Genomic DNA, 24,036 nt, shown 5'->3' on the forward strand with positions numbered 1-24,036 from the left:
CCGCTTCGTCAAGATCCTCCCTATTCTTTCCGTTACATATTTAACAAACGGCAGGAAAACCTTAGATTTTGCAGTAGCCTGTACGTCAGTATGATTTCTGCATGGCTACCTCAACGCACGTTTTATTTCGGTGGACGAATATCCGTTCTTCGTTAGTGCATTGTGGAGATGTTCCATCTCAGTGTCGAGCAACTCAGGTTCACAAATATTTATAGCTCTGTCCGCTAACGTCTTGATAACACCCCGCTTCTGTTGTGGGTGGTGGTTCGAATCCCGGTGCAAATAACGGTCCATGTGCGTGGGTTTGCGGTACACTGAGTGGCCCAAACTACCATTTTCGTTTCTAAACACAAGCACATCGAGGAAATGTAGTTTGCCGTCTACCTCCTCCTCCATAGTAAACTGAATTCTTGAGTTTATACTGTTCAGATGTTCGTGGAACCAGCTTAGTTCCTCCCTACCATGTCTCCACAACACAAACGTGTCATCCATGTATCGGAACCATACATTTGGTTTCTTGCTGGCAGTACCTAAGGCCTGTTCTTCGAATTTCTCCATAAAGAAGATTGCAATTATGGGACTTAGGGGGCTTCCCATAGCCACGCCATCCGTTTGCTCATAAAACTGTTCATTCCACTTGAAGTATGTGGTCGTCAAACAACACTTAAACAGCTCTAAAATATCGGCAGGAAAAATTCGATCCATCTGTTCCAATACATCATTAAGTGGAACCATGGTAAACAGCGATACCACATCGAAGCTGACCAATATGTCCTCCGGCTGGACCACTATGCCATTCAATCTGCTGATGAAATGTGTCGAATTCTTTATATATGAGTCCGAACGGCCCACATGTGGTTTTAACAGCGTAGTCAAAAACTTGGCTATCGAGTAGGTGGGCGAACCAATGGCACTTAGTATCGATCGTTTTGTGCCCACGGAAGAAATTATAGCCAATATAGAAGCAGGAATTCGCAGTGTAGATTCTGTACCAGCTGAAGAAATCCGTATAGAAACAGTGAGAATATTAGCCAATGCAAAACCACCGAAAAGTAATAGAACTGTGGGTGAGAGAAGAGCTTTAAAACTCCTGAATGACGACGATAGTATTTTGGTTCTCCCAGCTGACAAAGGAAGCGCAACGGTGGTTATGGATGTGGCCGACTATCAGAGAAAAATTACGGATCTACTGGATCCGCAAGCATATAGGAAGCTGAATAAGGACCTCACTAACAACGTTCTCAGAACTGTGTCGTGGTTAATAAAAAAGTCCTCCATTGAAGAGAGTGTACAGAAAGGTCTCTGCAGTTCGGTTGCGCTACCACCGAGGCTGTATGGATTGCCCAAAATTCATAAACAAAATGTTCCGTTAAGACCGATATTAAGTGCCATTGGTTCGCCCACCTACTCGTTAGCCAAGGTTTTGACTACGCTGTTAAAACCGCATGTGGGCCGTTCGAACTCATATATAAAGAATTCGACACATTTCATCAGCAGATTGAATGGCATAGTGGTCCAGCCGGAGGGCATATTGGTCAGCTTCGATGTGGTATCTCTGTTTACCATGGTTCCACTTAATGATGTATTGGAACAGATGGATCGAATTTTTCCTGCCGATATTTTAGAGCTGTTTAAGTGTTGTTTGACGACCACATACTTCAAGTGGAATGAACAGTTTTATGAGCAAACGGATGGCGTGGCTATGAGAAGCCCCCTAAGTTCCGTAATTGCAATCTTCTTTATGGAGAAATTCGAAGAACAGGCCTTAGGCTGCCAGCAAGAAACCAAATGTATGGTTCCGATACGTGGATGACACGTTTGTGTTGTGGAGACATGGTAGGGAGGAACTAAGCCGGTTCCACGAACATCTGAACAGTATAAACTCAAGAATTCAGTTTACTATGGAGCAGGAGATAGACGGCAAACTACATTTCCTCGATGTGCTTGTGTTTAGAAACGAAAATGGTAGTTTGGGCCACTCAGTGTACCGCAAACCCACGCACACGGACCGTTATTTGCACCGGGATTCGAACCACCACCCACAACAGAAGCGGGGTGTTATCAAGACATTAGCGTACAGAGCTAGAAATATTTGTGAACCTGAGTTGCTCGACCCTGAGATGGAACATCTCCACAATGCACTAACGAAGAACGGATATTCGTCTGCCGAAATAAAACGTGCGTTGAGGCAGCCACGCAGAAATCATACTAACGTACAGGCTACTGCAAAATCTAAGGTTCTCCTGCCGTTTGTTAAAAATGTAATGGAAAGAATAGGGAGGATCTTGACGAAGCGTAATATTACCGTAATTTACAAGCCCACCAGGAAGATACAGGAATACCTTAGGCCTGCCAAGGACGCTCGCAAACCATTGGAAAAATCTGGAGTGTATAGGATCCCATGCAGCTGTGGTGATGTTTATGTGGGTACCACCAAAAAAACTGTTTCTAAACGTTTGGAAGAGCACAAGGGAAATTGTAGAAGAGGAGAAACGGAACGATCAGCTGTTGCGGAGCATGCTTTCCAGCCAGGGAACCACAATATTCGTTTCGAGGAGACACAAGTACTAGCGGCCACGAGTGGATACTACGAAAGGCTCTACAGGAAGGCAATCGAAATTGCTAAACACCCAAATAATTTCAACCGAAAGGAGGAGGGCGTCAAATTAAACGGTATATGGATGCCGGTGTTAAAGAAGATGTGTACCACTCGTCCACTACTGGGTGATGGCAACGGCGATCGACGGCGACGGACAGCGGCCAATTGCACCGACGTTTTCAAAACACGTGACTTCACGCCGCGGCGCGGGGGCGCGCGGACACGGAATTTAGCGGCAGTCAGTAGCGAGCCAGTGTGTGTGTTGGACCTTCCATCAAGCTACGGACCCCCTTGAAGATGTCTCCCGCAGTCGGAGACGAAACGTTGGGAATCACCTCAGAATTCATCAACCGACCACGGCATAACAGCCCGGATAATTATAATGGACATGATATTTCCGGCCGTGAAAGTTTACATTTTAGCATCACATGGAATCCACAGCTGTGATACACAGTACATAAAATTGAGGTGGAGGGGGGTGAAAGGATAGAAAAAGGAAGGGACTATTGATGTCAACTGCATTGGGACTTTATGTGGTATCAGCAGTGATAAGTAAAAATGTGCATAAAGTCTCGATGCAGCTGACATCAATAGTCTCTTCTCTTTCCTTTCCTTTTCTTTCTTCCCCTCCACCTTCAATTTACATTTACAGGTAATACTCCCATTTCTTTGAAGACTGACTTGGTAGGTTGTTTTTCTGGTGGCAATTGTATCATGGTCTTTACATTTCGTGTTTGCAAAACAAATATTTTTTGTGTATTGACTCCAGAAAAGACATCATCTACCTGGCTGGCTTGACCCACAGCTTTCATCCTGAAGCAAATGATTAGTACAGACTGCATGCTCTTAACTGATCTTTGGGCTTAAGTACAGCTTTGTTGTATCCAGCTCTTCAGTTGCATACTAAAGATGGTAAGTGCACGATAAACGATGGGTAGTGAATATGATGGATCGTGCGTTAGTTGTCAGTAGTTAATGAGAGTCACCAGATGTAATGTTTTCTTTTGGTGGAACATGGTCTGCATCTACGTCTACGTGGATACTCTGCAATAACACTTAAGTGCCTTTCAGAGGGTTCATCGAACCACCTTCATAAACAATTCTCTATTTTCCAATCTTGTACAGTAAGTGGAAAAAATGAACACCTATATCTTTCCGTGTGAGCTCCCATTTCCCTTATTTTATTATGATGGTTGTTTCTCCCTAAGTAGGTCGGCATCACCAAATATTTTCGCATTCGGTGGAGAAAGTTGGTAATTAATGACATTTGATTTTGATGTGGAAAGTGGGAAAAAACTAGATGTGCTGAAAGACTGACCTGTACAGCAAGTTGGAATGCACCAATTTTGTTGCGAGTTGGTGAAGCCAATGAATTAAAACACATAAACAGGATTGCCATAATAGCATAGATTGACATATATTTTTTTCATTGTAGTAACCTACTTGGATGTTTCATTTGTGATTTTGATGATAATTCTGATGATATGGTTGAATTTTTACCTAATAGAATGAAATAATAATTAACTTTATTTATGAACATTAGGAAATCATGAAGGAGCATTCTGACTGGCTGCTGACAATTGACTGATGATTTGTAGGTGTTCATTTCTCATAATTCTCTGAGCAGTTAACAGCTGTAACACATAACGGAAGAGCAGGTATACTTTAAATGCACTTTACTGATATTTCATTTAGAAAAACACAAGAATTCAATAGAACTGTACCACAGTGTGTCATTTATAATTTTGTAAATGTTCAGTGTTTGAAGCATGCGTAGATTGGATGAACTACAAGAAAAAGGCAAAGCATTTTCTCTACAATGGTTCTTTCCCTGCTGCAGTCTTTTCTGGATAGAGCTTGAGTACTCTAACACATCCACCAGTCTTCATTAGCATTCAAGATAAAGTTTGCAGATATTCTCCCAGACGTGTTTCTCAGTTGTACAAAATTATTCGAAGACTGGCAACCATTTCCTTGCATTATACAGTTGCAGAAGTGCAGTTGGGGTATATGTGGCTCTTGCATTATGCTGCAGTTGCATAGAGAGTGAACACCATATGAATCTTAAGTTGGTTCTCAGTAGCCAATCAGAAAGCCTGTTTGTAATTTCCTATGGTTCATAAATAAAGTTAGCTATTATTTAACATGATTAGAATTTAACCACATCATTGACAAAATTGGAAATAAGGCATACAGGTAGGTTATCAAACATATATCTCAGGCTATGCAACACATCAGCCTATTGCAATAATAATATTTTTGTGTTGAAAGTCGTTGCCTTTGCCAAGTGACAACAAATTTGTCACATTCCTACCTAATCTAGGCCTCAAGCTTCGCTACAAGTCAGTCTTTCAGCACATGTAGTTTTCTTCCCACTCTTCATATCAGAAGAGCCAAAAGAAATCATTACTTTCAGTGATTCTCACTGACTGCTGACAACTGGCTCATGAATCATCATGCACACTTACCAACTGCAGCACACACCAGAGGAAACCAAGCTGGGTACGCCATAATTGCAGTCTGTTAACATTACCTGTACCAGTGTAACACTTTACTTGAGTATGTCCTATCTCTGAATGATGTACCCAATATTTTGAGAGTTGCTGCTTTCTCTTCATCGTGAGACAATATGTGTCTCTAATCATTTGGCTGCTGCAGATGTGTTTGCCGCATGTTAATCTGAGTGTTGTGTCTTTATTGTCTAAGGCATCTACGTGCACTGAGGAGCACACAACTCGGCTTCTACCAATGCTGGGCCTGACTGGGTTGCCTGCTTCACCCAGTGCTGAATATTTCTGGAGTAGTTTCTGCAACGTCTCCTTCTGTCGCTCTTTAAGATTTGTCACCTTTGGAAGCAACAATGTTGTAGATGTAAAAATTTGTTTCTGACTTTGAGTGTTGGCTTCATATTAATGGTTGTTACAAATCTGCAGACATTTAAATTTAAAGATTGGCTTTTCCTTCAATAGCTTCTGATGCAATTTCAGTAACCCATTCTCATAGATAATATCACTTTCAAATCACATCAGTTGTTCAGTGCTTCTTCATAGCTACATCTTGATAATACAAAATTGTGTTCCATGTGTCTTTGTGCTATTAAGCAAAGAAATTAAGGAATTTGATTTTATTACAATGAAAAAACCAGTCCAAAGTTACAAATTTCACTTTTATTTTTTATTCACTTGATGACTAGTTTTAGGCTGGGACCCATTTTCAAATCATTGTAACATAGTCAAAAATAGTATTTCTGAAAATGCAAAGACCGTGTCAAAAATGTGCAAATGAACAGTTACAGTGCACGCAGATAAGTATAAGAGTTATGTGTATGCACTGTAACTGTTCATTTGCACATTTTTGATATGGTTTCCGCATTTTCAGTAATACCATTTTTGACTATGTTACTATGATCTGAAAATGGGTTCTGGTACAAAGCTAGTCATTGAGTGAATACAAAAAAAAGTGAAATTTGCAACTTTGGAATGGTTTTTTCGTTGTACTGATTAACAGAAGTTGCTGACCCACAGCTATTTCAGTGTGCTGCGAGTTTGTAATTGGATTTTAGTTAAACAGATATTATTGGATCACACATTGTCAGCCACTTTTTGTACATGTACAGATTATACTATTTTGTTGCACATCGGGGATGAAAGCTCTTAATAATAAAGTCCTCCTTTACAGTATTTTTGTAACCATAAGCGTCTGCTACTGTGGTGAAAAAAAGATACTGATTGTCCATAACATCATTCTCAGGTATTGGAATTCATTGCGAACCACATTTAAAAAATTGTAGTGACTTTTATTGTAGCATGAGACTTATTTAGCAGCTTCATGATCGATTTTTTGCTAGACTAAGAGGAGTGCTTAGTCACAGAGAATGACAGTTTCAGTATCTACAATATGCATGAGTTTACTTTGCAAACATTACATCCATGAAACAGCTCTAATGCTGTTAAAAAATTTGGCAACAGTTTCTTAAATTTGTGTTAACATCTTGTTCCTTGGAGATGTACAATACAGGGCTCTGTCACGCTGTTAGTAATATTTCATAACTTTGATATAATTTTTGAAATTGGGCATACATAATCCAATATGTTCATCCATTCTTGTTTGTTTTCTGGCATAACAACTCAACCATAGGCAAAGACAAAAGTCAAGACTTGTATTGGCCTTAACAGTCTACTGAAATGCGCAGAAATGATACATTTTATGTGAAATTTTGCAATAAATCTTTTCAGGGCAATGGAAATCAAGCTGTACAAGTATTTTTTTGTTGGTATATCATAAACAGATGGAAACTTCAAACAATGGAAAATCGAGGATGGAATGTAACAATACCAGAGAAGGAAAGTTGCTACTCACCATATAGCAGAGATGCTGAGTCGTGATATGCACAACACTGAGTCGTGATAGGCACAACAAAAAGATTCACACAATTATAGCTTTTGGCCATTAAGGCCTTTGTTGTCAGCAGTAGACACACATAATTCAGAATCTGTGGAGGAGTTATCACTTACATTGATATTGAATAAGTCATTCTCTGTGAGACTCTTCATGTCACCATGATCTCTTCCTCAATAGTGGAGCTGATAAGAAAATCTGCCAGTCGTGATGAACAGTAAGAGCTAAAGTGAAGTCAAATACAGCAAAATGAGATCACAACAGAGAAAGTACTCAAACACAGTTTAGCAACCAGAACTGTGGAAAGCTACTGTGGTATGTGGCAGAAAATCCTCTGTATGCTTAAATTCGACAACAGCATATGTACGTAATGGGGTGGGTACATTTGTCATTAGCACTTGTGGAAAAGCAAGGAGGCTGAACTTAACTTGTCAGTAGCGGATAAGGAAAACCCAGAGGCAATGCTTAAACTTGTCAACAGTGTCCTGGGGAGAGGAGGAGCATGACAAGTTAACTCGTCAATATCTGTGAAAGAGTCAAGCATTCAATAACAATGTTGTTAGCTAAGGCAGTTATTCCCAGCCATCTTATCCAACAGTGAATTTTGTCCTGGATCTACAAGTATCTCCATGCACAATGTTCAAGAAAGCTAATATCAATCCCACCATTTTATTGCTAACATTAAGAAATCCCATAGATATATATGAGGCATGTTTTTAAGTAAGGTCTGTTTTGTTGTAGACACTAGTAGTTCGCTTGCATACCACAATAAGTGCATGCGTTGTGTACTGGCATGCCTCGAAAACAACTGTGCTCAGTTTCAGCTCTGTAGCTAACCTGTACGGTTCTGTTCTGTGCTTTCAAAATGTTTAAGACTATGAACTAGCCCACTGCATGTGAGGTTCTCTCAGTGATACGGTTTTTGTCAGCAAGGAACCTGTCTGCTGCAGAAATTCATCCACAGATTTGCGAAGTGTACGGTGATACTGTTATGAGTGAAAGCAAAGTGCGTAAGTGGATATGAGAATTCAAAGGTGGCCGTGACAATGTCCATGATGAGGACCGCTCCGGTCGCCCTTCTTTGATTACAGACGATTTGGTGGCTTCATTTGAACTGAGGATTCGTGAGAACAGGCACTTCAAAATAACAGGTCTCTCAAATGAATTTCCTGATGTGTCGAGATCAGTGTTTTACAACATTGTTTCTGAAAATCTCAAGTTTAGGAAACTGTGCCTCCATTGGGTCCCGAAACTCATAGCAGAGGACCACAAAAACCAAAGATTTAGTGTGCGATGAAGTTCTTGACTCATTATTGTGAAGAAGGTGATGGCTTCCTGAGTCAGATCATAACTGGAGATGAAACATGGGTTTTGCATATCATGCCTAAATCGAAGCAACAGAGCATGGTATGGATACACGCACACACTCGCCTGTAAAGATGAAGGCCAAACAGACACTGTCCCAGCACAAAATCATGATGTCGGTGTTTTGGGATAGGCAAGTTGTTGGTCAAGTTCATGCAATTAGGAACCACTCACTATCAATGCTGAAGCATATTGCCCAACCCTGAGAAAGCTATGCAGAGTGATTCAAAACAAAGAACGCGGCATGCTGACAAAGGGAATTGTCCTTCTCCATGACATGTTTGGCTGGAAAGTTTTTGACCACCCACCTTACAGTCCTGATCTCGCACCGAGCGATTACCATTTGTTGCTGCACATCAAACAACACCTCAGAGGGTATTTTAAAATTGGTTGAGAGGTGTGATACATGTTTTAAAAAACTTGGCAACCAATGTTGTAAAATATAGTGAAGTATTTACTTTCTGAAAATAAATTTACTTTTTTGAAATAACTTTCCATTGTGTACTTGTGTTCAAATGGACCTTACTTAAAAAACACCCCTCGTATTATCCAATTCTATCAGATCAGCGCTGATGCATTCCAGTAGCGAGATCTAAAAACTTGCTGATGTAAATTAGCATCAAAGACATTTTTTGAGCAGCTCCATTAACAAGGTCATAATGTTTGCCTGAGTCAAGAAAAATATATTTTGTAAATCTTCATAAAGACACCAAAGTTTATCTTTCAGTATGACAGTATTCCATAGTTTGTGGGATATCAAGCTAAGCAACAGTAAGATCTCACATCTACTCTATGACCTACTTTAATACAGTAATTGATGAGCTGTCCATTCTAATTCTCAACCCCCCCCCCCCTTTTTTTTGTTATTACAGTTTTGCCTGAAAATGGTATGGACATAAAATGAAGAACAACAATTCTGAAAAATATTTTTATTTGCATTACATACAATAAATATGCAAGATATTTACAAAAATGCATGTTATACAGCTTATTGTATGCAGTTGTGAAGTTTCATAATGAAATAATACAATGAAAGCATGATATGTTAATGAATTAGAAAATGAAACCTGACAGAACTTATGGACATTTACTTATTGTCAATGTAAAATGTAAGTTTTGACTGTAATTTATGGTACACATCATCCAGTCCCATTTCAGGACTGGTATGTACAGAATGATTTTTTGTGATGATTGTTTATTTGATCTTACCATGATTTTATGAAAAATATAAAATATAAGGATATTAGAAGAGGCAGTGCATTTTATATACATGGATGTTTCTGAATTTCTGACATGATGTTACTTTTCCATCAGTTCGCATAGATTATTGGGATAAAGCAACCGAAAAAAAAAATAATAGGAGGCTGTATGTGACACAGAATTAAAAAATAATCACAGTTGGCGGTAAACACTGAGACTACCGATGTGATCAGGCGTGGAAGAGAGTTAACTGTAGTCATCGCTTTTTCTTCTTTCATCTCCTCCATGCAGAGTTTGTAGCTTCAGCTGTAATTAAAAAAAAAAAAAAATAAATAAATAAAATATTCAGATACTTTTTATTGGTCAACAGTAAGACTCAATACTGATAATGATAATAATAATAATAATAATGTTTCTTGTCCCGTGAACCTTTTTATGTGCTAATATGACTTATCTCATTATAAAAGAGTACTCAAGTTCTTATCATTTGCCAGAAGTTAATATAAAAGGAGAAGAAACATAAAAAACTATGATAGCTGCAATAGAATCTGAAAATAATTTTAATAATGGCAGCTGCATGTTCATAGTGTTGATAGGAATGCAAAAACCATGGCATTATCATATTCTTTTATGATGCATGGAATGACTTTCCATAAATGGTGTTAGCATTGGCGAATCTTCTGTTGTGAAGAATGGAAGATGAGACTGGTCTACAGATTTGTTTAGTCATCATGGATATTTACACTTACAGCTCAGTAAATATATTTGTTGATGGCATTTCTCACCAGTATCAGGGACAGTTTTCAGGTTACATTACATTAAGAGCCACCAGTTAAAATATAATCACAACTGTCGTAACAACTTTGCTTCGCTTCAAAAAATAAATGATGGATTCATGTGCTCTGAGATAAATGTTTCTAAGAAGATATCCTCCATTCTGAGGAGATTAATTACTGTATGCTTCCAAAAGAAGTGGGTGCCTTCATCATAGATATCTCTTTTTGTAGATTTGTTAAATTTTTGGCATTGTAAGCCATTATTACTCCATAACCATAAGAAGTTTTTGTGTTTGAATGAAAATTCAATAAATATTAAACTATTTACTACAAAGTGTATATGACATCTCAACTAACACATTTATGTACCAGTATTCATTCGTGCATTAATCATATCACACACTGTAAATGATTAATGGATTGTAGGAACACAAGCTTAGTGTGATCATGACACACAGGTATGCAAACAGTTTCCTTTTTAAGTAAAGTCTTTTCTCAGCTTATCAAAGTCAAAACTTGTATTGTAAGACCACACTTGTTTAAAGGTTGTATAGAGTAAGTGAAAATTTCGAGAAACTGGTGCAGCTGCAAGAAAGTAGACAAAGTTCTGCCTTGTAGAGATTATCTGGAAGCAAGCAGTTGAATAAGAACATCCAATCTTCAGGTCAATTACTACTTTTTTTTCATCAAGTAGAAACCTGAATAGTAATAACAGAGTAACTGAGTGAGAATGTAACACTATCAAAAGGAAAATTTACATGAGAAATCTAAAATTATGATACAGAATTTCTGGCTATTACTTACCTTCAGGTACATATAAAAATACTTAACTTTATTCTAATTTTCAGAAGTAATAGTTCCTTCCTCGGGAAGGAGAAATAGATTGGCAAAAATGAAAAAGGAAGAGCAAGTCAATTAGATCCCAGGATGAAAGGGACATTCCCTAGAAATTACACAATCGATTTTTGTCTGAAATTTCACAGCCAAATGAAGATTTGGAAGTGGGCAAATGGAGTATTACATTGACCAGAGTGTGGGCTAATTTTTCCAAAAAAGTTTTAATTGCTTGAAAGTCAGGGAAATAATGAAAAATTTAATTAGTGATCCGAGGGAAAATTTTTGTCTGGATTTTCATAACTAAATGAAGAAAGGTAAATGGACACATGGGGTATGAAACTGACCAGAGTGAGCTCTAGTTTTGCAAAACATATTTCATTGCTTGTAAGTAATAAAGGTAATTAAGAAAAATGTAATTATTGATATGGGAAAAAATTGAAATATTTCATGATCAGCTGCGACTAGCTATTGTAAATGAAGTGTCAAAAAGTTCACCTCTTCAAGACCTAGATATTTTGCACACAAAAAGTTACAGCAGTGTAGAAATTGTGCAATTCTTTCTTTCATATTGAAAAAATATAAAAAATATCAAATTATAGCATAAACCAAAACTTTCTTCTTTCTCTTGATCTGTATACTCTTAATAATTTAATATTTCAATATATTATATTTCGTGCTTTCTGAAAAAAGGATGGTGAACTGTTCTGTGAAATGGTTTGTCTAAAAGAGAGAAATGAAACATTTGACATGCCTCATTTGCCATACATGATTTTAAGCATTATTCAAAGGTGCATTAAATGTCACTATAATCTATTTTCTTAGGTTTGGACAAATCATTTCACACTACAGGTGACAATTTTTTCAGAATTTTTTTCCAACTTTTCAATGAGTCAGTCAACATTACTTGGAATTTTGCCTCATTCAATTTTGTTCACCTCACAGATCACGTCCATACAGTTTCTGTATGTTTGTTATGTGATATGTTAATATAATGAAGTAATGGTGGTCGAAAGAATGAGAGAACACTGCAGTTTTAGCAGCCATGAGATACAATTTTACAAAATTCATAAATGAATTATGTTAATCTATGCTGAAACAAAATAACTATGATTTGGTTTACAGGAATTCCAACAGATTTAGTTGAATGCATTCTTGTAAAGTACGGCAGGCAATTAATTATCTTTAAGATGAAAAATGTGTATATGCAAACATAAACTTGATATAACAAAGTATTTCAAATTATGAATGTATGGCACTACAGTGGCATATTCCATAAATAATTTGGCAACAAAGTATTAGAGAATACCAAAACCTGATATTTATATTCTGTGTATTGACTCATCGCACATCCAAGCTAATTACTTATACACGTGTATCCATGGAATACGTGTCCTACACAGAAATGTACTTTTTTTTACAAAGCCCATGCTAACTCCTCTGTTGTGTAACTTACCAACCTTAGGTCAATTAATAGCTGCAAAGTTTGTAAAAATATTGATAAATGACATGTCCCACGTTTTACAATCATTTTAGGCTGTATAGGGTTTAATTTTATTGGGTATCGGTCTCTTCATTTGTTATTGCATTGTGATATTAATTACTTCATTTCATAATTTTTGTGACTTTGGGTTCAATTGGAGGGTTTTATCTCTCTTCTTGAAGTTGTTCTTATTTAACACTCTAAGCGCCAAGCCCGTAAAATTTACGGGCCTGGGATCGCGCGAAAATCACCAAGCCCGTAAAATTTACGGGCCGCTACATTTAATTTCATTCAAAACACTGCAACGTTATTTCTACGGGTTTGGCCAGCGCTATACGTTTTTCAGATGTTTATTAACAAAATGCGTCCATAGATGTCACGGCAGCGCTGTAATTCATGTTAAAACTTATCTTTGCGTTCTCAGTCTGTATTAGAGGTGGGCCAAACGGTTATTCTGGAGTAACCGTTATCACAGTTCCAGTTATTCTTTGATAACCGTTATCGTTAACGGTTATTAATAACTGCCAAGTTATTTTTCGCTAGCGAATACCGATAACTCCGACAGTTAAATAACGACATAGTTGGAATCCATCAGTTTAGTTATCAGTAGAACTGCGAGTAGTGTGAAATAGCAGGAATGTCGTATGACTCGTGTCATAACCTCAGCTTATTAACTCCGGGTACATTTTAGTTGATGTTAGAACGATTATTAGTGTTTCAGATTATATGTTTGTAGGTTATCGGTCGCTATTAGAAATATTATCTTCGCAGCTGCGACAGAAAGTACGCGGAACTTCGCCAAAGCACTGTTTAAGTAAAATGTTAACAACGTGCGTTTTTAAGTATGAAGTAATATGTAAACTGAGTACTGTAGGTTAAATTCGAAGCTTAATTTCTTGTGCTGCTCACATAATAGAATAAAGTGTACAGCCTTGTAATACAACAAAAAATATACGTAATGTGACAGATTCGTTTACTCCTGTGCTGTAAAAGCTAGTCCTATTGGGGAAAGTGTGAGTACGCTAATCCAAGTTTTATGTCAGATTTGCAAACTGCTCGATTTCTCCAGCGACAGCATGTTTATAACATATGAAGACATGCAGATCGAAAAGGTTGACAGTGTTACATTTCTGGGACTACAACTCGATAATAAATTCAGTTGGGAAGGGCATACCACATTTTTTCATTCTATTATTTCATAAGGGAACATATTCTGTGGTAACTCATCAAACGTAGCAAAAGTTTTTCGCATGTAAAAGCGTGTAATAAAAATCGTTTGTGGTATCAATTCAAGAACATCATGTAGGAACCTGTTCAAGGAACTTTGTATTCTAACCAATGCTTCCTAGTATATTTATTCCTTAATGAAATTTGTTACAAGTATTTCCAACCAATAGCTCAATACATAATATCAGTACTAGAAATGGGAACAGCAATCTACATAAAGACCTAAAATTACTTACCTTGGTCCAAAAGGGGTCCAATATTCAGGAACATGCATTTTCAATAAGCTGCCAGCAAGTCAGCAACCATTAAAAACTTGGTTTCAGATAAGGCACGGTTTACAGTGTGTTTGAATGACTATTTGATACATAAGTGTCTGATTCCACCCATCATCAATATGCCGGAAATGTCTATTTTAAGTGTGTCTATGACGTCACTACATACACATGGCAACAAACACGAAGATACATATAAATAATACAATAACATTTCCCACCAAAAATACAATCAAACCAATGGGACAACTGCGGGAAGTTGGGAGTTTTAGGGTGAGGACAAGCTAGTAAAAAAAACACACCATGATCCCAAAACACAAAATGAAGAACAAAAAGAAAAAAAATACAGCATTCTGCTACACCAACAAAAATCTGCAGGAATCGGACACTTCCCTTGAACAATATAGGTCAACTATAGGTGACGATACCAAAACACCAATACCCACAACTAGAAGTACGAAAATTGGAATCAGACAGTTCTCTTGACCTACATAGGTCAAACTCAGATGACGATACTAAAACATCAACACACACAATTATGAAAATGGGAATCGGTCATTATCCGGTGACCTATATAGGTCCACCACAGCTACTGATGCCAAAAAACCAACACCTACAACTGCGAAAAATAAAACCACAATCCCAAAAGTCCACAAATCAATCACCCCTACATAAATTAAATCACATTCAATACTTCATAAATACACAAAACATCACAGCTAGAAAAAAAAAAAAAAAAATTAATTACCACCAGCAAATTCCGGCACTGCAACCTAGATCGACAGCCCCCCCCCCCCCCCCCCCCCCACACACACACACACACACACACACACACACACACACACACACACACACAAGAACCAACTCATAAATACCGTGCCGTAATGACATTCACACTCCACAACACCTTTACGTCGAAGCAGACGGGTGGAATCAGACGCTTCCAGTGACCCCTCCTTCTGCTCTGTAGATGAATATCGTAACAGAGACTGATAGACCAGCTTAGGTAAAAATTCTGCTATATTTCAGTTTTGACAGCACTTGGTTGCAACAGTCAAGATCGGGTATTCTGTGTACGATAAATTTATTAAAAGTACGTAACTGTGTTTTATTCTGTCAGTGTACCAATTCTGTAAATATTAGCAGTTACTGTGATATATTCACGTATTTTGACAATCTCCTGACAAATGATGAGGATAATAATTATTATATTCCACTGTATTATGTTATACTTTCTGACATGTTATTTGTCATTCGTGATGGCCAGCGGCTATTTCCGTAGCAGTACGAAAATATTTGTTCGCTCCAGTTACTATCCTCTCTGGAAATATCACCTGGAACTACGACCTTTAACTGGAGTCACCGAGTCAGGAACGTCTAGACACACAGTTATTCCGTTACCAGCTTCCAGGTTATCTGTGGTGGTAGCCCGATAACTACCAGAGAACTAGAACTACGAGCCAATAACGATAACTGCCAGAGGAGAATACCGGCTCTGACAGTTATTTCCATAGTCGCTCGAATTCCTTAGTAACTTTCCTTGTACTACCCGTCCAAGCTAAATTAACACGTAAGGCGGTGGCTTAAGGGAAGGACCGTACTTGTTAATGCCTGTACTGCAGCTCCTATCAGCCACGGCTCGGACATTAACTTTATTTAATTGTTTATGCTAAAAGTAACGAAGGCCCACGAAATAGTACACAGTTCTTATCAACAGATGGCGCGCAGTCTCACAGTTATTCCCATGGTCTATAGAACGCCTCCAAATGCGCAGTACGATATTCGGTCAACAGATGGCGCGAGGCACTGTTGACACTAAACAGTTATTGAAATAACTGCCAGAATCAGAGGAACGGTTATCGCAGTAACCGTTACTTCTCAGTAACCGGTTATTTCTATCAGTTACGTTATTTTTTGCCACCTCTAGTCTGTATATCATTCAGTTGTTTGTCATCATGTTTCGGCGCGGTTTATCAGACGCAGAAATTGCGGATTTGATCAATCATAGCGACACTCTGGATAATGTAGAGAGTGATTCAGACGATTCTGAATGCAATGGTGTGTTTGAAGGTACGTATTTCCGAATTTTCCACGTAATTGTGCAGTACGCACATATCTGTTGAACATGTGTAAACGATGTATGTAGTTACACATAATGTGATATTCTTTTTAGAAGACGAGATTGATGACAGTTTGTCTTCAGATGAAGACGAGAATGATGTTGAAGGTGTTGCTTCAAATCCAGCAGCTGTGCCGTATCCGAAAGACAGTGAGTGGACTGCAGTTGACACCTACCGACCTCTGCCTGTCAACACGACACCCAGGCAGATACTAGTGGATATTGATGAGTCGAGTTCTGTACTGGATTGCAGTAAAGTGTTCCTTACTGACAGTGACGTAAATGAACTCAAGAGACAGACAAATTTGTATGCATCACAGACAATACAGAAGAAAAGAAGAGGAAATAATCTGAAGCCCCATTCAGTTTTGAGTTCGTGGAAGCCAGTGACTATAAGTGAGATGAGGCGTTTCTTGGGTATTATTTTCCACATGTGTGTTTCGAAAAAGCCAAAAATTGCGGACCATTGGAGCACTAATCCTGTTCTTAGTTGTAACTTTTGTCCCCATGTCATGAGCCGTTTGCGTTTCACTCAGATACTGTCATGCTTGCATCTTGTTGACAATTCAAATCAGAAAAAACCAGGCGAAGATGGATTTCATCCACTTTACAAAGTTTTGCCATATTATAATAATTTGAAGGAGCGATGTATCCAGGCATATCGTCCCTCAGAAAAAGTGACAATTGATGAAGGAATTTGCCCATTTCGAGGTCGTGTGAGTTTCCGTGTTTACATGCAAAATAAGCCTCATAAGTATGGACTGAAAGTATATGCTGTTGCTGAAGCCAGTAGTGGCTATGTTGTAAATTTTGAAGTTTATGCTGGTAAGCATATTGTTGACAATTCTTCGTCTGCGGTTATTTTGCGATTGTTGTCTGACAGCAGCTTGCTGAACAAAGGCCACACTGTGTATTTAGATCGATTTTATTCCAGTCCAGAGCTATTTCAGCAACTGGCAGAGAAAGGCACTGGAGCTGTTGGTACTGTGAACAAATCCAGGAAAGGATTGCCTAAAGATTTAGTATCTGCTAAGCTGAAAAAGGGCGAAATGTCTTTTCGGCGTAAAGATAATGTATTGGCAATGAAGTGGAAAGATAAGAGAGATGTGTATACATTGTCTACAAGGCATCAAGCAACATTTGGTACGCATACTAAGAGAAATGGGTCTGTAGTATTGAAACCACTTCAGGTACTTGATTACAACCTCAATAAAATTGGAGTGGATATTGGAGACCAACGCCTGCAGTACAATCCGTTCCAGCACAGAACTGTGAAATGGTGGCGAAAATTATATTTCCATTTGCTGCTTATGGGAGTATCAAATGCATTTTGGCTGTACAATGCAGTGCACAGGAAGAAAATTACAATAACAGACTTTATAACAGTGCTTGCAGTTCAGCTTGTTGAAGACGACACACTTGAATTCATTCCAAGAAATGAAGGAACTGTAGGTCGGCTAACAAAGAGACATTTTTTGCAGCACATACCTGCAACTACTAAGAAGTATGCTGCTCGTGTGTGTCACGTGTGCAGTTCCAGGAGCAAGAAACAGAGTGGCAAGGCTTCTCGCAAAGAGACACGATACGAATGTGAACAGTGTGGCGTTGCACTCTGCCTGGAACCTTGCTTTAAAATTTTCCACACTAAAAAACAATATGATTCTGTGTGAAATTTATATGTAATACTGTATACTATCAGAAACATGTAATGTAGTGCCACAATTTTGGTTAAAAATAAATCACAATTGTATTCCCTTATTCGTATGACTTTTTCTAAATTCTTAAAACATCTAAGTGATTTCTATAACTGTACCTTAAAGCTGTGCATTGTAAAGTAGTTTCTTTCACTCAGAATTAAAGTAGAAATGTGCAGCTTCAAGATGGTACCAAATTTGCCACAATCCAAACAGTAGATTTGATGCAGTAATTTTTTTAATATTGGTAAAATTGCCCGGTTTCTAGGGACGGGTGCATAAAATAGGCCTGGTACAGAGAGTGTTAAATAACACTTGTGTATGTATATCTGTCACATCCAAACCTAATATACAATAATCATGATCATGTTGAGCACCACAGCTGATGCTAAATAATGATTAATGAACACCACATCACCTGTATTATTGCACCTTTATGATTTTATGACTGGCTTTGATTTTAGAACATCTTCAGGTTGCGGAGATGTGCTGAAGTCATGGCATAAATGGTCTGATCCTTGTATGTACTGTTAAAGACTAAATTGAGAAACAGTGATCACAAACACTATGTTGACTGGCTGGCAGAAGTATGGTGGGCAGACATGGCATGTTCCATACTGTACACAGCATGCCACACCTGCTCGTCATACTTCTGCCAGGCGGCAGCAGAATGTTTGTGATCGTTGTTTCTGGATTTCATTTTTAACATTATATATGACAATCAGACCATTTATGTAATGACTTTAGCATAACTGAGCAATGTGAAGATTTTCTAAAAATGAAACCAGTGGTAACATCATAAATGTGTAATAATACAGCTGAGGCAGTGTTCATTAACCATTAAAATGTTGTACAATAAATTTTTTATCACCTTATAGAAGTGTATATATTTGAAAAAGTTTTATTTATATCTTATAATCATACAAAAATTTGAACTGTATGTAAATTACTTGAAAAAGACTAATTTTTTGAACCACTCAGTTCATATTTTTGAATTGTACTGAACTATTTCTGGCAAGCATATATATTCTGTTGAATCAATTTAAGTCTGGAGTTAGACTGAGTTGATTATGATGTTAAGTTACAAAGTTGAATGATATTAAGTTACAAAGCTGAAACTAACATTTTATATTTAAAAAACATATCTGATAAAACTGAAGGAATTAATTCATAAAAAAAAAAACAAAAAAAATCATGTTTTCATTTGCAGCACAAAAATCTAGATGAATCTGGCACTATAATGGAAACTGCAAATCATCTATTTACTAAGAACTTTCACATAAATCAACAATACAAAAAATACCTTAGCCAAATAGATTACCCAAGCACAACTCAGGAATTGCCCTCACAACTTTACTTCAGCCATCACTTCTTCTCTTACTTTCTAAACTTGCCGTATGCTGTTGCTAAGCTGGTTTCCCTGCTACATCCTTTCTTCCTGACCTGCTAGTTATGCAAGACATGCAGGAGAACTTTTGAGAAGTTTGCAAGGTAAGAGAGGAAGTACCAGCAGAAAAGGTTGTGAGGGTAAGTTGTTAGTTGACCTCAGGTAGCTCAGTTGAAAGGCAAAAGCCCTCATTTGATTCCTGCTCCTGCACACAGTTTAAACCTACTAGGAAGTTGCAAATCAGTGCACATGTTGCTGCAGAGTGAAAATTCATTCTGGATACAAAAGATAAGCAAATATATTTTGTGCTTACTGCTCTCAAATATTTCTAAAGTATTGCAACATACCTGTTATTTAGAGTCATATGCAATTAAATTTAACTTTAAATATTTAGTTGAAGGAAAATGTTAAACTTATAATATGGTACTCTCAGAAAAAATAAATATCATACACAAGAGTGATGGTATCTGGAGCAGATGGATATAATCAAGTCAAATGAATGCAATGGTACTTGCCTGCAGTGCTCTAGAAGTTATACCAGTCAGACAGCCAAGACCGGGACTTGGCCCACAGGTATCCGTATGACTGTCCATGGGGGCGCAGGGCCGGGTAGTCCCAGAGGAGGGGGGTGTGCAGCCGGTGCCTGGGGTATTCCCACGCCTCGGGCCTGCGGTACTTGGCACCAATCTGGGGGTATGGGTCCAGCAGGGGGTCACGGCGGTCCCACGACAGGGGCTCAATGGTGAAGGGGTCAATCATCACTGACAGGGGCCTCCTGTACAGCGCTCCACTTGGTGTGTAGAGGGGCCAGTCTGAAAAGTAAAAGCCAGGAGTCAATGAGGAATGCAATAATCAAAACTGCTGGCTGCAGCAGCTTGCCACAGCATCTCCATACATGCATTCTAGTTTATGTTTAGATTTATATTCTTCTTGGAATATATACTGAGGAGGCAAAATATTATGACCACAGGCTTAATAGGATTTATTAAAGGACATTTCTATATACCATGCGTTGCACTTGAAATATTTATTTGACAAACTAGTATTAAGGTGTAAAACCCATAGTCAGTGGCATCTGATACAGAGAAACAAACAACTGTGTGTACATCAGTTTCTACTACATGACAACTGTGTATATAATAGTAGAAGTAGCAACTCTGTAGCAATGATATGCATGTCAGTTAATACAGTAGGATATGAAATCTGTCTTATCACATAGCATACAGCTTGTTATGTATGTTACTGCATTTAAATATTAGACAGAGGCAAAGTGTTGATCACATCTGACATAACTGTCACATGTCTAAACAAGTTTGCAGCTCGTGGTCTAGTGGCTAACATTGCTGCCTCTGGATCACGGGGTGCTGAGTTCGATTCCCGGCCAGGTTGGAGATTTTCTCTGCCCAGGGAATGGGTATTTGTGTTGTCCTCATCATTTCATCATCATCATCATTTATGAGAATGGCTAGATTGGACTGTGTAAAAACTGTACTGTGTAAAAATTGGGACTTTGTATGGGCGCTGATGACTGTGCAGTTGAGTGCCGCTCAAACCGATCATCATCATCATCATCACATAGTCTAAACAAGGAACTGACAGGGAAATGTGTGTGATATGTATGTAAAATACAGTCTTTGGACAAATGGTATATGAAGGTAGAATACACAGAAGGTATAAAATTGCAAAATAATCCAACATATTATGTCAAATTAGACCATTTTACATTCAGGGTACGGAGGGACTCCAAACTAAACTTGTTAAGTTAAAACACTGTTGAACTTTTGTACATTTATCATATTCTGTAACTGTTCATTAAGTGTGTTGTCCGCTTGTTCCGTTGTATGTGTGTACATTTTAATTTCTTGTAGGATATTTAGTAATCTGCGTTTTTCTGCTTGATGAAGAATGGTATGTTTTCATTGATGTCACTGGCAGAATGCTTTCTGTAAGTGAGCACTGAATGCTGAAGATTTGGTTTCACTAAGATTAATATATTGTCTAAATTGTGTTTTGATGTTTCTCCCTGTTTACCCAACATAAATTTTATCCCATTTATCATGTGTTATTTTATAGACACCTGACATGTTATATATTTGGCTCTTATATATATTCCGTATATTCTATAAATGTACATCACATATGTATACAGATATGATCTTAGAAATAACAAAAGACAGGTAATGTAGACCTTATGACCTGTAACTTCCATGTTTACACCTTGTGTCATGTCAGACATGATCAAGAAGTGTTACTACCTAAGATCTGAATGCAGTAACATACATGATAACCTGCGTACTAAGTGATAGGATGGATTTCATATCCTGTCGTATTAACTGACACATGTCATTGCTACAGAGTTACATAATACAAGTAGACTTATATTTTTGCTATTACATACACACAGTTGTAATGTTATAGAAACTGATTTACATAGAGCTATTTGTTCCTCTGTATCAGATGCTAATGAGAATGGGTTATATATATCTGAATACCGGTTTGGCAAATGAACATTTCAGGTGCAGGTAATGGTGCACAGAAAATGTCCTTCAATAAATATCTTACAGCTATAGATCACTAAACATTCAAAGTTTTGTAGTGTAATAGGGTTTCAGTTAACCTTTGAAACACAATGCAGTGATTTTGTATGGCAGATCTTTGTCAGCAGGGAGGGGAGGGGAGGGGAGGGGGTGGGGTGTTGGTTTACTTCCAATAAATTATGGACTGGTGGTTTATGGACATGAAGCTGGTTTGAAACTTCTTGGCAGATTAAAACTGTGTGCTGGACCGAGACTCGAACTTGGGACCTTTACCTTTCGCGGGCAAGTGCTCTACCAACTGAGCTACCCAAGCACGACTCACGCCCTGTCCTCACAGGTTTACTTCTGCCAGAACCTCATCTCCTACCTTTCAAACTTTACAGAAGCTCCTGGTTCGCAGGAGAGCTTCTGTTAAGTTTGGAAGGTAGGAGATGAGGTATGGCAGAAGTAAACCTGTGAGGACAGGGCGTGAGTCGTGCTTGGGTAGCTTAGTTGGTAGAGCACTTGCCCGTGAAAAGGCAAAGGTCCTGAGTTCGAGTCTCGGTCTGGCACATAGTTTTATTCTGCCAGGAAGTTTCATATCAGCACTCACTCTGCTGCAGAGTGAAAATCTCATTCATGAAGTTGGTTGATAGCATCCCAAATTTGTTCCATCGAGTTCAGAGCAGGTGCATTTGGTGGCCAACACATCACGAGTATACTCCTCAAACCAATGTAGCACAATTCTGGTCTTTTAACATGCACAGTTAACCTGTTAGAAGATGCCGTTGCCACTGTGGGGGACATTGAGCACAAAAGCATGCAGGTGATCCACAGTAATTTTTATGCAGTCGACAGCTTTAACGGTACCTTTGATTATTGCACAGGTCCCATTGAAGACCAGGTGAATGTCCCCAAAAGCATTATATTGCCTTCACCACCCTGCATCTGTCATGCAGGGCACGAATTAGGAGCCATTCTCATGGATGATGACGTAATCAGACACAATCATGGGTCTGGTGTAACAACGAAAGTGATTCATCCAAGCAGGTGATACTTTCCAGTGACCCAATCTTGATGATCCCATGCCTATCGTAATTAACGATTGTCTTGTGAATGTGTGAGAGCATATAGAGATTATCTGTTGTGGCACACCATGTTCAATACCATGTGCTCTGAAAAAATTATTCCTGGACCAGTATTGCACTCTATCATCATATCTGCCACAGATGACTGCCTATACTGTTTTCCAGAGCTTGACATCTACTTGTGGTTTCTCCATCCTTCATCCTCTTTCCAGAGATTGTCATGACAATAGCACATTAACAACTGGCTGGTACACCATTTCTGAGCTGCTCATTTCCAGGCACCAGGTTGTGTCAGTGTGCTATTTGCCAAACTCACTTACATGAGTGGATTCCCCCATTAGCACCCGAATCATCACTGATAGAGAGAGTATACCATGCCTATATCCTTCTACTGCTCTTTTATCTACACACTCTAGTGCAGGGTGAAAGTTCATTGTGATGAAGCTATAGTTCTGCTCGATAACTGTGAAGCTTGGAAGCTAGAAGAAAATTACTAGCAGAAGTACAAAAACATGTTTTCCCTCACTCCATTTGCTTGTGGAACAGGAAAGGAAATAACTACTAGCAGCACAGGGTACCCTCTGCAATATACCATATGGTAGTTTGCAAAGTATGTTTGTAGATGTAGATGTAGAAGTAGAAGTGGAGTTGTGAGGGCAGGTCATGAGTTATGCATGGTCAGCTCAGTCAGTGAACATTACCTTCAAAAGTCAAAAGGTTATGGGTCTCAGTCCAGGTCCAGCAGAGGAAGTTTCAATAAATTTAATGAATACTTTATACAGGCCATTTGAAAGTGATATTAGCATGAAGCAGAAGAAAATGTATAGATCATTCAGCAGCTAATCAAAAGCTACAAGAATAAATGATCAGCAGGCTGGGATGAAGTTACTTCTTGTCTATTGATGAAATGCATGCAATAGCTAGCCAGATCATTAGAAAGAATCATGAGAATAAAATAAGATGCATTAGGACACGTACAGAGGTACACAAACAGTAATTTTTCCCCTCTCTCAATACACAAGTAAGGCCGACAATATGTAGTATTGGTATGATGGACCCTCCACCACACTCCATATTG

At 38.4% G+C, this 24,036-nt stretch overlaps 2 protein-coding genes across 2 annotated transcripts in view; one reads left to right on the top strand and one right to left on the bottom strand.

The window, feature by feature from the left end:
* Nucleotides 1-9,279: 9,279 nt before the first annotated feature.
* The window catches only part of LOC124550864, a 248,114-nt gene continuing 233,357 nt past the window's right edge, over nt 9,280-24,036 (bottom strand). Inside the window, exons 6-7 of the mRNA XM_047125606.1 lie at nt 19,870-20,166; nt 9,280-9,868 (exon numbers count right to left, since the gene is read on the bottom strand). Of these exons, the coding sequence (XP_046981562.1) occupies nt 19,880-20,166 (287 nt within the window). The 3' untranslated portion in view covers nt 9,280-9,868; nt 19,870-19,879. The remainder of the gene's footprint in view (nt 9,869-19,869; nt 20,167-24,036) is intronic.
* Nucleotides 16,291-17,943, top strand: LOC124550765 (piggyBac transposable element-derived protein 4-like). The gene has a single exon (XM_047125488.1). The coding sequence runs from the start codon at nt 16,291-16,293 to the stop codon at nt 17,941-17,943; it is 1,653 nt and encodes a 550-aa protein (XP_046981444.1).

Source organism: Schistocerca americana, chromosome 9 (genome assembly GCF_021461395.2).
Source record: "Schistocerca americana isolate TAMUIC-IGC-003095 chromosome 9, iqSchAmer2.1, whole genome shotgun sequence".
NCBI classification, from domain to species: Eukaryota; Metazoa; Arthropoda; class Insecta; order Orthoptera; family Acrididae; genus Schistocerca; species Schistocerca americana.